This window comes from Aotus nancymaae, unplaced genomic scaffold, assembly GCF_030222135.1.
Source record: "Aotus nancymaae isolate 86718 unplaced genomic scaffold, 86718_ANA_hifiasm-v0.15.2.pri h1tg000064l_1, whole genome shotgun sequence".
In the NCBI taxonomy this organism is placed as follows: domain Eukaryota; kingdom Metazoa; phylum Chordata; class Mammalia; order Primates; family Aotidae; genus Aotus; species Aotus nancymaae.
This window is the reverse complement of record NW_026988479.1, coordinates 24,560,851-24,576,530: the sequence shown is the minus strand read 5'-3', so window position 1 is coordinate 24,576,530 and position 15,680 is coordinate 24,560,851. Positions and strand designations below refer to the sequence as shown.

General features: G+C 43.9%; 1 protein-coding gene across 1 annotated transcript in view; it reads right to left on the bottom strand.

The window, feature by feature from the left end:
- ARHGEF37 (Rho guanine nucleotide exchange factor 37) overlaps positions 1-13,117 on the bottom strand; it is a 64,948-nt gene extending 51,831 nt beyond the window's left edge. The window contains exon 1 of the mRNA XM_012453185.3: positions 12,910-13,117. Coding sequence (XP_012308608.2) covers positions 12,910-13,057 — 148 coding nt within the window. The 5' untranslated portion in view covers positions 13,058-13,117. The remainder of the gene's footprint in view (positions 1-12,909) is intronic.
- Positions 13,118-15,680: the final 2,563 nt, after the last annotated feature.

Genomic DNA, 15,680 nt, shown 5'->3' with positions numbered 1-15,680 from the left:
GAGGACACAAACAGATGGAGAAACATTCCATGCTCATGGTTAGGAAGAATCAATATCGTGAAAATGGCCATACTGCCCAAAGTAATGTACAGATTCAACACTATCCCCATCAAGCTACCAATAACCTTCTTCACAGAACTGGAAAAAAAAACACCTTAAACTTCATATGGAACCAAAAGAGAGCCTGCATAGCCAAGTCAATTCTAAGCAGAAAGAACAAATCTGGAGGCATTACACTACCAGACTTCAAACTATACTACAAGGCTACAGTAATCAAAACAGCATGGTACTGGTACCAAAACAGAGATATAGACCAATGGAACAGAACAGAGGCCTTGGAGGCAACACCACACATCTACAACCATCTGATCTTTGACAAACCTGACAAAAACAAGCAATGGGGAAAGCATTCCCTGTTTAATAAATAGTGTTGGGAAAACTGGCTAGCCATGTGCAGAAAGCAGAAACTGGACCTTTTCCTGACACCTTACACTAAAATTAACTCCAGCTGGATTAAAGACTTAAACATAAGACCTAACACCATAAAGACCCTAGAAGAAAATATAGGCGAAACCATTCAGGACATAGGCATAGGCAAGCACTTCATGACCAAAACACCAAAAGCATTGGCAACAAAAGCCAAAACAGACAAATGGGACCTAATCAAACTCCACAGCTTCTGCACAGCAAAAGAAACAGTCATTAGAGTGAATCAGCAACCAACAGAATGGGAAAAAAATTTTTGCAATCTACCCATCTGACAAAGGGCTGATATCCAGAATCTACAAAGAACTAAAACAGATTTACAAGAAAAAAACAAACAAACCCATTCAAAAGTGGGCGAAGGATATGAACAGACACTCTACAAAAGAAGACATACATGAAGCCAACAAACATATGAAAAAATGCTCATCATCACTGATCATTAGAGAAATGCAAGTCAAAACTACATTGAGATAGCATCTCACGCCAGTTAGAATGGCGATCATTAAAAAATCTGGAGACAACAGATGCTGGAGAGGATGTGGAGAAATAGGAACACTTTTACATTGTTGGTGAGAGTGTAAATTTGTTCAATCATTTTGGAAGACAGTGTGGCGATTTCTCAAGGACCTAGAAATAGAAATTCCATTTGACCCAGCAATCCCATTACTGGGTATATATCCAAAGGATTATAAATCGTTCTACTAGAAGGACACATGCACATGAATGTTCACTGCAGCACTGTTTACAATAGCAAAGACCTGGAACCAACCCAAATGCCCATCAATGACAGATTGGACAGGGAAAATGTGGCACATATACACCATGGAATACTATGCAGCCATAAAAAATGATGAGTTCATGTCCTTTGTAGGGACATGGATGAACCTGGAAACCATCATTCTCAGCAAACTGACACAAGAACAGAAAATCAAACACCACATGTTCTCACTCATAGGCAGGTGTTGAACAATGAGAACACATGGACACAGGGAGGGGAGCATCACACACTGGGGTCTATCAGGGGGAAATAGGGGAGGGACAGTGGGGGATGGGGAGTTGGGGAGAGATAGCATGGGGAGAAATGCCAGATATAGGTGATGGGGAGGAAGGCAGCAAATCACAATGCCATATGTGTACTTATGCAATAATCTTGCATGTTCTTCACATGTACCCCAAAACCTAAAATGCAATAAAAAAATTTTAAAAAATCAAAAAATCAAAAAAAAAAAGCTGTTACCAAAACAATATCATAGAATATCAAATGCTGGTAAGAATGTGGAGAAACTGGATCTCTCATACACTGCTGGTGAAAATGTAAAATGCCTGAGTGCAGTGGCTCATGCCTGTAAACCCAGCACTTTGGGAGGCTGGGGAGGGCAGATCACCTGAGGTCAAGAGTTCAAGACCAGCCTGACCAACATGGCAAAACCCCATCTCTACTAAAAATATAAAAATTAGCCCGGCATAGTGGTGGGTGCTGGTAATCCCAGCTACTCAGGAGGCTGAGGCAGGAGAATCACTTGAACCTTAGAGGAGGAGGTTCCGGTGAGATTGTGCCATTACACTCCTGCCTGGGTGACAGAGGGAGATGCCACCTCAAAAAAAAAAAAAAAATGTAAAATGGTACAACCACCCTGGAAAATAGTTTGTCAGTTTCTTCAAAAATAAAACATACACTTTCTGTACAACTCACCAATTGCACATCTGAACATTTAACTCACAGTAAAAGAACTTATGTATAAAACCTGTACATAAGTGTTCATAGAAGCTTTACTTGTAATATTCAAAAACTGGAAACAGGTCAGGCGCTGTGGCTCATGCCTGTAACCCCCGCACTTTGGGAGGCCGAGGCAGGCAGATCACAAGGTCAAGAGATCGAGACCATCCTGGCCAACATCACGAAACTCCATCTCTACTAAAAGTACAAAAAATTAGCTGGGCGTGGTAGTGCGCACCTGTAGTCCCGGCTACTTGGGAGGCTGAGGCAGGAGAATTGCTTGAACCTGGGAGGGAGAGGTTGCATGAGCCGAGATCGTGCCACTGAACTCCAGCCTGACAACAGAGCAGTACTCCATCTCAAAAAGAAAAAGAAAACTGGAAACAACCAAAATTTCCTTTAATAGATGAATGCTTAAACACACAGTGGTACATCCATACCACTGAATACTCAGAAATAAAAAGGTATGAACTACTGATACAGCAAACAACTTGGATGGTTCCCCAGGACATGATGCTGTGTGAAAAAAAGCCAATCTTTTAAGTTCACATACTGTGTGATTCCATTTAATAACAAAGAAAACTGTAGAAAGAGAGACCAGATTAGTGGCTATGTGGTTAGAGATGGGGATGGACAGCAGGTGGGTGTGACTTATAAAAGAATAACAACAAAGAGAACTTTGTGGTGACAGAAAATTCTATAATTTAATTGAGGTGGTGGCTACACAAATCTGCACGTGATAAAATGGAACAGAACAATCAAACACAAACACACATATTATACCAATGCCCATTTCCTGGTTTGATGTTGTGCTATATTTAAGAAAGATGCAACGACAGGCAAAACATGGGTGAACAGTACAGAGGACCTCCCTGTGCTATTGATGCAACCTCACCTTGATCTATAATTATTTCAAAATAAAAACTTCAAAATATTATACAGATGCTCTTTGACTTACAATGAGGTTATGTCCTGATAAACCCATTATAAGTTGAAAACTGTATAAGTAAAAAATGCATGTTATATACCTGACGCCTAGTGAACATCACAGCTTAGATAACTTTAAACGTGCTTAGAACACTTACATTAGCCTACAGTTGCCCAAAATCATCTAATACAAAATCTGTTTTATAACAAAGTGTGGAATCTCTCAACTAATTTATTGTAAGTGAAAAATAGAATGGTTATATGGGAACTCAAAGTACAGTGTCTACTGAATGTGTATCACTTTTGCACCATCATACAGTCAAAAATTAAGTTGAACCATCGTAAGTTGGGGACTGTCTGTATAGCTTAAGTTATCGACTATCTTTGCAATAATCTCAGGACAAACGCAGCTTAAAAGCCTGGGAGAAGTCAGGCAAATGGTCTCACACCTATTGTCCCAGCTACTCAGGAAGCTGAAGAGCGGGGATCACTTGAGTCCAGGAGTTCAAGGCTGCAGTGAGCTATAAGGGCACTACTGTACTCCAGCCTGGGCAATAGACAGAGATCCTATCTCTTAAAAAAAGACAAAAGCCACAGCTGGGCACGGTGGCTCATGCCTGTAATCCCAGCACTTTGGGAGGCTGAGGTGGATCGATCACCTAAAGTCAGGAGTTTGAAACCAGCCCGACCAACATAGTGAAACCCCATCTCTACTAAAAATACAAAAAAATTAGCCAGCTGTGGTAGCATGCACCTGTAATCCCAGCTACTCAGGAGGCTGTGGTAGGAGAATTGCTTGAACCCAGGAGGCGAAGGTTGTGGTGAGCCGAGATCGCACCATTGTACTCCAGCCTGGGCAACAAGAGCTAAACTCTGTCTCAAAAAAAAAAAAAAAGACAAAAGCCTAGCAGAGCAAGCTAGGTACCTTCTTCTGTTTTCCGTCCTTTCCCATCCTGATAAGGAGGCTTGTCTCAGAAAACACACTTAGGAAAACATACCTTTCCTTAAGGCAAGTCAGGTCACTGGACAGCACTAGAAAAAGAATCTGCACAGTCCAGTGCATGGTCAATCCTGAGATATCCTTGATGCCTGTGATAGGCAATAAAGAACCAAAATAAGACCTGGTACAGTGGCTCATCCCTGTAATCCCAGCACTTTGGGAGGCCAAGGTAGGAGTATTACTTGAGGCAAGAGGTTCATGACCAGCTTCGGCAATGTAGCAAAACCCCAATCTCTACAAAAAAAAAAAAAAAAAAAAGAGCCAGGTATGGTGGCGCATGTCTGTGATTACAGGCATGAGCCATCATGTCCAGCCTGTAGTCCTAGCTCCTCAGGAGGCTGAGGCAGGAGGATTGTTTTAAGCCCAGGAGGCTGAGGCCACAGAGAGCCGTGCACTGTATGGCCATGATTGTGCCACTGCAGTCTGGGCATCAGAAAAAAACATTGCCTCAAAAAAAATAAATAAATAAAATCAGGCTGGCACATACATGGTGCTAAAAAAACAAAATATATTGAGAAGCCAGGAGCGGTGGCTCATGCCTATAATCCCAGAACTTTGGGAGGACGAGGCGGGAGGATCACTTTAGCTCAGAAGTTCGAGACAACATGGGGCAACATGATGAAACCCTGACTCTACAAAAAATTAAAAATTTACCTGGGTGTGGTGGTACACATCTGTAGTCCCAGCCACCCTGGAGTCTGAGGTTAGAGCCATTCTCCATCTGGGAGGTGGAGGTTGCAGTGAGCCAAGATCACACGACTGCACTCCAGCCTTGGCAACAGAGCAAGACCCTATCTCAAAAAAAAAAATTAAAAGTTGAATGTTCTGCAGTTAATACTTCTGCAGCAAGCTACTGCTTCTGACTCTAGAATAGAATAAAACTGAGTTAATTATCTTCTCTCTCTTCTCTTCTGTTCACACTGGCACAGAGGGATTTGGGCACTCACACATTCATTCAACAAGTATTTGGAACAGCTATTACATGCCAAGTATTTTGCAGGATTCTGGAAATATGAAGATGAGGAAAACGCGAGTCTACAATTAGGATAAAGTATTTAAAATATCTGGTTATTTGTTCCAGGTTTCGTTTCACTCCACTAAAAGTAGAGGAACTATTTAAATTAAAACACGATGTAGGTTGGGCACAATGGATCACACCTGTAATCCCAACACTTTGTGAGGCTAAGTTGGGAGGATTGCTTGAGGTCTGGAGTTGGAGATCAGCCTGGGAAATGCAGTGAGACCCCATCTCTATTAAAAATCATTTTTTAAATTAGCCAGGCAGCTGGGCTTGGTGGCTCACACCTATAATCCCAGCACTTTGGGAGGCCAAGGCAGGAGGATCACCTGAGATCAGGAGTTTGAGACCAGCCTGGTCAACATGGTGAAACCCTGTTTCTACTAAAAATACAAAAATTAGTTGGGTGTGGTGGCAGGCGCCTGTAATCCCAGCTACTCTGGAGGCTGAGGCAGGAGAATTGCTCAAACCTGGGAGGTGGAGGTTGCAGTGAGCCAAGGTCATGCCACTGCACTCCAGCCCAAGCAACAAGAGTGAAACTGTCTCAAAAAAAAAAAAAAACGAGCCAGGCATGGTGGTGCATGCCTGTAGTCTCAGCTACTTGGGAGGCTGAGGTAAGAGGATTGCTTGAGCTCAGAAAGTTGAGGCTACAGTGAACAGTAATCATGCCACTGCACTCTGGCCTGGACAACAGAGTGAGACCCTGTCTTACTAATTAATTAATCAATTAAACATTATGTGTCAATTAAAAACACAATACTACTTTTAAAAAATGATACAGACATCCTGGTTATTTAATCCTTTTCAAGAGAGAAGAAGTAGCAAAAGGAAACGATACTCCAAACCTAATTTTTTTATTTCTTTTTTTAAGAGACAGGATCTCACTCTGTCACCCAGGGCTGGAGTATAGTGATATACTCCTAGGCTCAACAATCCTCTCATGTAGCTGGAACTACAGACATGTCCCACTATGCCCAGCTAATTTTCTAATTTTTTGTAGACACAGAGTCTCACTTGTTGCCCAGGCTGATCTCTAAATCCTGGCCTCAAGTGATCCCTCATCTTGGCCTCCCAGTGCACTGGGATTACAGGGAAAAGCCATAGAGCCCGGCCTAGTTTTGACCAATTAAGGGAACTGAATGGAGAAATGGATCTAAGCAGATCCCTGGGGAAAGTGAAACTATCAAGTGAAAGTTCTTTCAGAAGATTAAAATGCCAGGGAAGGGAAAGTTGAGCATCCATCAGCTGCCCACCCAAGGCTTTAAAGGGGAGCCATTTTATATATTTTTTAAATCTTTTTGTTTGTTTGTTTTGCTTTCCCTTTCTTATTCCAGGGAGAAGCCAATTTAAACATTTAAGGAAGAGGAGAAAAGGAAAACCATCTGGTCTCAGACTCTAGGAATGGTTCATAGAAAGCTGTTAAAAGTCAAGTTCAGACACCATGAGAGCAAAGGACCCTATTGAAGAATAAAGGGGCCGGGTGTGGTGGCTTATGCTCATAATCCCAGCACTTTGGAAGGTCAGGCAGGCGGATTATTTGAAGAATTCAAGACCAGCCTGGCCAACATAGCGAAACCGTGTCTCTACTAAAAAATATAAAACTTAGCCAGGTGTGGTGGCACACACTTGTAATCCCATCTTCTTGGGTAGCTGAGACCCAAGAATTGCTGGAACCTTAGAGGCAGAGGTTGCTGTGAGCTGAGATCATGCCGTTGCACTCCAGCCTGGGTGACAGAGCAAGACTCCGTCTCAAAAAAACAAACAAACAAAAAAAGAATAAAAGGAGGGAACACCTACAGAAATAAGAATGTGCACATAGGGACTCTGGCTACTGAGCCTTGTTTATAGACACCATAGTCAGAAGGGAGCATCCTGTACAGAGCTTCCAGAACTCTAAACCCCTAAAAGAGCTGGAATCAACAAAATTATAAGGATAACTTCCAAAGTCCCATCCCTACTATCACTATGACGCATATTTTAAGACAGATGTTCAGAAAAAGTAAGAGAGAGGCACACTATTTGGTGGCAGGGCTTTCCTCTTCTTAGTTCTAAAGATTGATAGTGAGAAGCATGGGGAAGGTTAGGAGCCCAGGGCCTGGAGCCAGAACAACCTCATTTCAAATGCTGATTCTGCAATCCATTAGCTGGCTTTCCTAGGATATTTATGTAACCTTTCTCACAAGGTTGTTATAAGATTTCTTAAGATAATCCAAGTAAAATATTAATAGAGTTCCTGGTATATGGTAAACTCTCAATAAGAGTAGCCATGGTTTTCTGTTTCTATTATGGTTAATTTGGAAAGGGTAGCATTACCATTGATCAGATGTATGAAGTTGCCTAAAGACACATGGCTAATCTAGATGCATCATATTATAGCAGGTGCCATGAACAGCTTGTCATGATAATAAGAACTATATACCAGAGCCTTACTGAGAATAAGGCTAATACCATAGAAATAGAACTGAGAGACTGAAATGATGGCATGATTCATTTCAACCATGATAGAGACTGATTCCCTTTCTTACATGAGCAAATATATTTTTTTCTTTTTTTTATTTTTTATTATATTTTCAGCTGAAAGCAAATACATTTTTATTCCTCACCCCTCTTTTGCCTAAGCCACTCTGAGCTAGGTTTCTGCCACTTGATTAAAACAAATGGTTTGTTATCCCTTAAGAAGGGAAACAGAGATCACTTGGACAGCATAGGTTAATTTAATAAAAACCGGTCAAGCCGGGCACAGTGGCTCACACCTGTAATCCCAGCACTCTGGGAGGCTGAGGCAGGTGGATCACGAGGTCAGGAGTTTGAGACCATCCTGGCCAATATAGTGAAACTACATCTCTACTAAAAAAAAAAACAAAAATTAACCAGGTGTGGTGGTGCTTGCCTGTAATGCCAGCTACTCAGGAGGCTGAGGTAGGAGAATCTCTTGAACCGGGGAGGCAGAGGTTTCAGTGAGCCAAGATCATGCCATTGCACTCCAGCCTGGATGACAGAGAGAGACTCCGTCTCAAAAAAAAAAAAAAAAATGGTCATGCCAGACTTTCCTCATTCTTTTTCTGACAGTCAACTAGATCGGTAGATCAAAGGAATACTGTAGTCCAGTGTATCTAGACCAGGAAGGTGTTGTCAGTCTCTTGTGACATACTTACACATGGAATAAGAGGCAGTGGTGGAGGCTGGCATAGAGAGCAGTGATAGGACATGAATAAGGACTACAAACTGATAAAACTACTAACTTCAAAGAGTGTTGATCAGTGTCCACCTTTGGGCTCTGTTTTATTTTATTAAAGATATCCATTAATTTGTGCTTTCCATCTCTAAGACCTTCTAGGTCTAAACCTCCACCATCTTTCTCCTGGACTGGTACAACAGCTTCCTGACTGGATCCACAGCATCAGAGTGGAGTGATCTTTCAAAGACATAAAATTGGGCTGGGCTTGGTGGATCATATCTGTAATCCCAGCAATTTGGGAGGCCGAGACAGACGAATCACCTGAGGTCAGGGGTTTTGAGACCAGCCTGGCCAACATGACAGAACCCCATCTCTACTAAAAATAAAAATAAAAATAAAATAGCCAGGCATGTTGGTGCATGACTGTAGTCCCAGTTTGGGAGACTGAGGCAGGAGAATCGCTTGAACCTGGGAGGCGGAAGTTGCAGTGAGCTGAGGCTCCATCTCAAAAGAAAAAAGAAAAATAGAAACATGTGAAGAGTTCATAGTCAAATTACAAAAAACATTCTAATATTTTAGAAACTACTGTGAAACAAAATAGAGCCACAGAGCCAAGAAAGGAAGGAATTTTCCAAGTCACTCTGCTTACAGAAAAGGACTTCTCTGGGTTGACAAATAAATGATTAGAAAGGAGGTGGAAAGACAGCAATGGACATCCCCTCGCCCCATACACATACAGACATACACATTCTGTCTCTCTTTTCTGGAGGAAAAACTCCCTTTTATAAATACATGGAGAGGAATGTAACCCACCAGACAGGTGGTATGTGCCTTAACGCAAATCACATAGCAGCTATTTGCCCTTAGCCATATTTCCCCAGCTCTATTTGGAAGGAGACAACACAGTATTTGTTGTTTGTTTATTTGTTTGTTGTTTTTTTGTTTTTGAGACAGAATCTCACTCTGTTGCCCAGGCTGGAGTGCAGTGGCACGATCTCGGCTCACTGCAACCTTTGCCTCCCGGGTTCAAGCAATTCTCCTGCCTCAGCCTCCTGAGCAGCTGGGATTACAGGCGCGCGCCACCACGCCTGGCTAACTTTTGTATTTTTAGTAGAGATGGGGTTTCACCAAGTTGGCCAGGCTGGTCTTAAACTCCTGACCTCATGACCCACCTGCCTCAGCCTCCCGAAGTGGCTGGGATTACAGGTGTGAGCCACCAAGCCTGGCTCTACACAGTATTTTATTTAAAAGCAGTTATTTGTATAGCTGCATGGGCCTGCCGAGGCTCTGTCCTCACAAGTTTGGATCCATAGATTTAAAGTTCTTAAGCTTTCCAGAATTAGGGAATTAAGAAAATAATAACAGCCGGGCGCGGTGCTCACGCCTGTAATCCCAGCACTTTGAGAGGCCGAGGCAGGTGGATCACAAGGTCAAGAGATCGAGACCATCCTGGTCAACATGGTGAAACCCCGTCTGTACTAAAAATACAAAAAATTAGTTGGGCATGGTGGTGCGTGCCTGTAATCCCAGCTACTCAGGAGGCTGAGGCAGGAGAATTGCCTGAACCCAGGAGGCGGAGGTTGCGGTGAGCCGAGATCGCGCCATTGCACTCCAGCCTGGGTAACAAGAGTGAAACTCCGTCTCAAAAAAAAAAAAAGGAAATAATAACAATAATTAGAATTATAAAATCCACTGGGCACAGTGGCTCATGCCTGTAACCCCAGCACACTGGCAGGCTGAGGTGGGAGGATCACTGGCATCCAGGAGTTCATGACCAGCCTGGGCAACATAGCAAGACCCCGTCTCTACAAAAAGCAAAAAAAATAGCCAGGTGTGGTGGCATATGCCTGTAGTCCCAGCTACTCAAAAGGCTGAGGCAGGAGGATTGCTTGAACCTGGGTGGTCGATTTCACCACTGCACTCAGCCTGAGCAGCAGAGTGACGAGACCCTGTCTCTAAACAAACAAACAAATAAATAAATTCTTAAGCCTGTCAATAAACAAGCAATAGGCTTTGGACAGTCAAGCTCTACAAATGCCATTTTGCTTCTGTTATAGCACATGAAAACACACTCCCTACTTCATTAGTTAAATAAAAAGCCATTTATTTGATCTAGGGTAGAATCAGCCAAGTCACTGTTTACCACAGTAATCTGCTGATCCAAGAGGGATGTAAGCCAACTGCCAGCAACTCCTGTTCCCTGGCAGAAATTCAGCTGAAGCTCTATTGCTGGGGAAGAGGGGGTGCTGCCCAGGTCCCAGTTTATGTCCTCTTTCCTCTCATTTAAAAACAAACTCTATACGTGCTGATTCTGTTTGAGAGAGGCAAGTGAAAGCCAATAAACAGTCCTTGTTACAGTATCTGGTAGTTTCTACTTTCAGCTTTGGACTTGGAATCAAATATTGAGGGTAGTGCCTTGCTGCACCCTTATTTAGGATACCATCACAAAGGTATGCGGTGTGGTTTAGAAATCATAATAGGGCTGACTTTATTTTTTCATGTTTGTAATTTTTTAAATTGTGTTTTATTCAGATACAGCCCAATTTCTTCCAAGTCATCACCCTTTCCTAACTAGCACAGCTTTGATTCACTGGGTTTTGTGTGTCATCACTTTTTTTAAATTAATGCATAATAGATGTACATAGTTTCAGGGTACACGTGATAATTTAATATATTTATAAAGATCAAATCCATGTACCTGGGATAGCTATCGCTTTAAATATTTGTCTTTTCTTTTTTTTTTTGAGACGGAGTTTCGCTCTTGTTACCCAGGCTGGAGTGCAATTGCACGATCTTGGCTCACCGCAGCCTCCGCCTCCTGGGTTCAGGCAATTCTCCTGCCTCAGCCTCCTGAGTAGCTGGGATTACAGGCACGTGCCACCATGCCCAGCTGATTTTTTTTTTTTTTTTTTTTTTTTGTATTTTTAGTAGAGACAGGGTTTCACCATGTTGACCAGGATGGTCTCGATCTCTTGACCTCGTTATCCACCCGCCTCAGCCTCCCAAAGTGCTGGGATTACAGGCGTGAGCCACTGTGCCCGGCCTGTCTTTTCTTTATGCTAGAACCATTCAAATTATCCTCTTCTAGCTATTTTGAAATATACAATAGATTACTGTAAACTATAGTCACCCTATAATCATCAGCACTTTTATTGAGCATCTATTATGTCAGGCACTGGCCTTTACGCTCATTCTTAAGTCTGACAACAATCTGGAGGATGAAACAGACACTTATCTCCAGTCAACACATAAAACTGGGCCTTTAAGAGGTTAAACTATGCTTCGTGGATCACACAGCTAGCTGTCCGGACGCACAGCAGGTACTCCTCCATCAGCTGCCTCCCTTCAAAAAACCAAAGAAAGTGCTCTGAAACCACCCTGCCTGAGTGCCGGCCTGCAGGCATTCCTTACAGCAGGAATTCATGTCAAATCTCAAACTGCGCACAAGGCTTTGTGTAAACCCTTCTACAGGGAGTGGACACAGATCTCTAAGGGGTCAGGGATCCCTAGCAGGTTAAGAACCAGTGCCTTTACAGAAACAGGAAAAAAAAAAAAAAGAAAAGAAAAAAGAACCAGTGCCTTGGCAGACTGTCTGCTTCCCCACTCCCCCCTGTAAGTTTCTGGCGTTCAGGAGCCCGCTGTTCTGACTTCTAGTCCCAGCTTTGGCACCACTTTTCTGAGGGCCCTTAGCCAAGTCACCTCACCTATGGATCACGGATTTCTGTTCTCTTTTTTCCCGGCCTTGACTGTCTATTCATAATTATATTTTTCTTGGCAAGGATTCTTAACCATTGTTGGTATTATTCCATTGTTACAATGTATGGATTCTTACTAAAAGCTGTCTCAAATCCTACATGGAAGAAGGCAGACAGAAACAGGAATAGAGAATAATAATTTTTTTCCAAGCCAGCTTACCTCCCTGGGCCTCAGTTTCCCACCTGTAAAACGACTAGGTCAGGCCACATGGATCAGGTAGCTTACATTCCCATAAGGCTCAAGACACAAAGCTAGCTACCAACCAAGTTGGGACCCGGGAGGTCGCCGCATCCTGCCTTTCCCTGCTCCACCTACCTTTTCTGATCCTCCCAGCAGCTGTTTCCTGCACCCCTCCCGGGCCCCATCCTGCCTGACCAGGCCCCAATCGCCAGGCGGACTCACCCGCGCGCGCAAGGTGCCTGCGGGCGCTCAAGCACGGAGCCGGTCGCCACGCTCCCCGCACCCGCGCCGCTCCGGGCGGCTATGCCCACCGAGGGCACGGGCGGGCGCGGCTGTGCCCACGCTGCTGTTTGCGTGCGTGCGTGCGTGCGCAGAGAGGGGGTGGCTGGTCTCCAGCCTTTGTTAATTGTCTCTGGAGCCAGGTTGTTTTCAGTTCGCCGCTCCCGGAGTCAGCCCCGGCCGGCTTGGAACCTTGCCCTGGCTGGCAGCCAACCCGAAGCATTGCGGGCGGGGTTTAGCGAAGTGCCGGCACCCACCTTCCCGCGGCCTCTCATTAAGCCAACTTCTCCCCGGGCTCGTCACCCCGAAAACAGGAGCCGGCACTTAGGCCACGCGGTGGGAATGCTGACCCCGGTAGCACTGGATACCTGTGTTCCTGTCCGAATCACTAAACTTTAGGGCTGGGCCTCGATTTAATTCTGAGTGCTGGCTGCCGAGGAGCCCTTGGTTCTTGTCCCAGCTCTCCTGGGAGCCCTGCGCAACGTTAGCCAAATCGGCCAATCTCTTCCATGACATAACAGCGTTGGTCCATTCTTTCACTCCAATGGGAACAAGACACTCTTCTGGGCACTGAGAACTCAACAGTTAACACGATAGACAAGATCCTGGCCTTCTTGAGCTCCTGTCCTAGACATTAAATCCACCAGTGAAAGTGATAATTGCTATGAAACGCATGGAAAGTTTCCTATCAGGGCAACCAAACCTTGTTTGTAGCTCCTGAAATGGATTAGATTAGCTTTTCTCATCTGCCAGTTCCTTTATTCTTATTTTCATTTTTAGGGCTTATGATTACTACAGGTAGTAGCCCTATTGCTTACTAAGGGCCAGGCACTACGCTAAATGTTTTACTTATACTGTCTCAATTATCTCATTCACAATTTCTCTATGAAATAGGTATCATTATTGTTATCCTCATTTTCAAGAGAGAGAAACTCAAGCTACAGAGGTGAAAACAACTTGTCTATGGTCACACAACTACTAAGTGACAGGGCCAGTATTCAAATTCAGACCATCTGAGCATTCAGGGTGCTTAACCACCACTCTACACCCATAAAAACATGAAGACCAGAATAGTGTCTTCTCTTGAATGTGCCAGATGAGGACAACTGAAGGGGAGAGGAGTGGTTTAGTGTGGAGAAGAGAAAAGCAAGGGAATTTGAGGACTTTTCAAAAAAGTTGTCCTAGCCGGATGTGGTGGCTCATGCCTCTAATCCCAGCACTTTGGGAGGCCAAGGCAGGTGGATCACGAGGTCAGGAGTTTGAGACCAGCCTGACCAACATTGTGAAGCCCTGTCTCTACTAAAAATACAAAAATTAGCCAGGCATGGTGGCAGGAGCCGGAGCCTATAATCCCAGCTACGCAGGAGGCTAAGGCAGGAGAATCGCTTGAACCCGGGAGGCAGAAGTCGCAGTGAGCTGAGATCGTGCCACTGCACTCTAGCCTGGGTGACAGAGTCAGACTCTGTCCCAATAATAATAATAATAATATCAGTTTCCTGGAGAGAGTATCCTGTCACTAAAAGAAAGCATTCAAACAGAGAAGCATATTAGAGATACTTCAAAGAAAAGTCAGGTACAAGTTGAAAACTGATTGAGGTGATCTCTAAGGTTCCCTTCAATTCTGATATTTTGTCTGTTCTAAACTACTGATAAAGAAACTGAGTCCTGGCTGGGTGCGGTGGCTCATGCCTGTAATCCCAGCACTTTGAGAGACCGAGGTAGGTGATCACCTAAGGTCAGGAGTTTGAGACCAACCTGACCAACATGGTGAAACCCCGTCTCTACTAAAAATACAAAATTAGTCGAGCCGAGCATGGTGGCGCATGTCTGTAAGCCCACCTACTCTGGAGGCTGAGGCAGGAGAATCGCTTGAACCCGGGAGGCAGAGCCTACAGTGAGCTGAGATCACATCATTGCATTCCAGCCTGGGCAACAAGAGCAAAATTCAGTCTCAATAAAAAGAAAGAAATTGAGAAAATTGAGTCCTAGAGTGGCTAAGTGGCTTGTCCAAAGTCAACGAGGAAGTGAAGCGCTGACCCCAAATCTGAGTGTGATTCCTAGATCAGACTTCCTGATTGTTTCCAGATGAGGGTCTTGTGAGTGCTCAACACCTCAGTTCATGCTCCTATAAAGTGTGTATGTGCCTGTCCAGTTTTTCCTGAGTGTGTGAGATCATCTGCTTTACAATTTTACTTTACACTTTTTTTTTTCAGAAGTATGTGATGGAAGGGCTGGGCGTGGTGGCTCACGCCTGTAATCCTAGCACTTTGGGAGGCCGAGGGGGGTGGATCACCTGAGGTCAGGAGTTCAAGACCAACCTGGCCATCATGGAGAAACCCCATCTTTAAAAAAAATAAAAATAAAAAAGAAGTATGTGATGGAATATTTTGTGCTTCTGATGTGTGCCCATCTTCCTTGCTTGTGTTGAGTATTCTGTGGCTTTAGATGTAAGTGTCAACAGTCCCCGCGGCAATTGCTGTATTATAGGATACCAAGTATTTATTTGGCAATTTAAGGAGAACAAAATAAGCTGGATATTTTTCATTTGAAACTGATGTTTCATCTAGTTATAGGCCTAGGAGCAAAGAGGAAAAAAAAAGAAAAAAAAAGAAACTGATGTTTCAGCCGGGCACGGTGGCTCTCGCCTGTAATCCCAGCACTTTGGGAGGCCGAGATGGGTGGATCACGAGGTCAAAAGATCGAGACCATCCTGGCCAACATGGTGAAACCCCGTCTCTACTAAAAATACAAAAATTAGCTGGGTGTGATGGCGCATGCCTGTAGTCCCAGCTACTCGGGAGGCTGAGGAAGGAGAATCGCTTGAACCGGGGAGGCAGAGGTTGCAGTGAGCCAAGGTAGCACCACTGTACTCCAGCCTGGCGCCTGGTGACAGAACAAGACTCTGTCTCAAAAAAAAAAAAAAAAAGAAAGAAAGAAACTGATGTTTCCTTGATTCTGTTTTAGGAGTCAGTTTATTTTGAGTGAAATTTCTAATGCATAGGCAATAATTCCACTATCTCTCATCCTCATCACATGGATTTTGATAAGCAGCAATCTACTTGTTGACTTTAGAAGAGGCATTATTTTCTCAATCTCTAAAGAGCTATTTGCTTTTGACTGGAAACCTCTAACAAAGGAA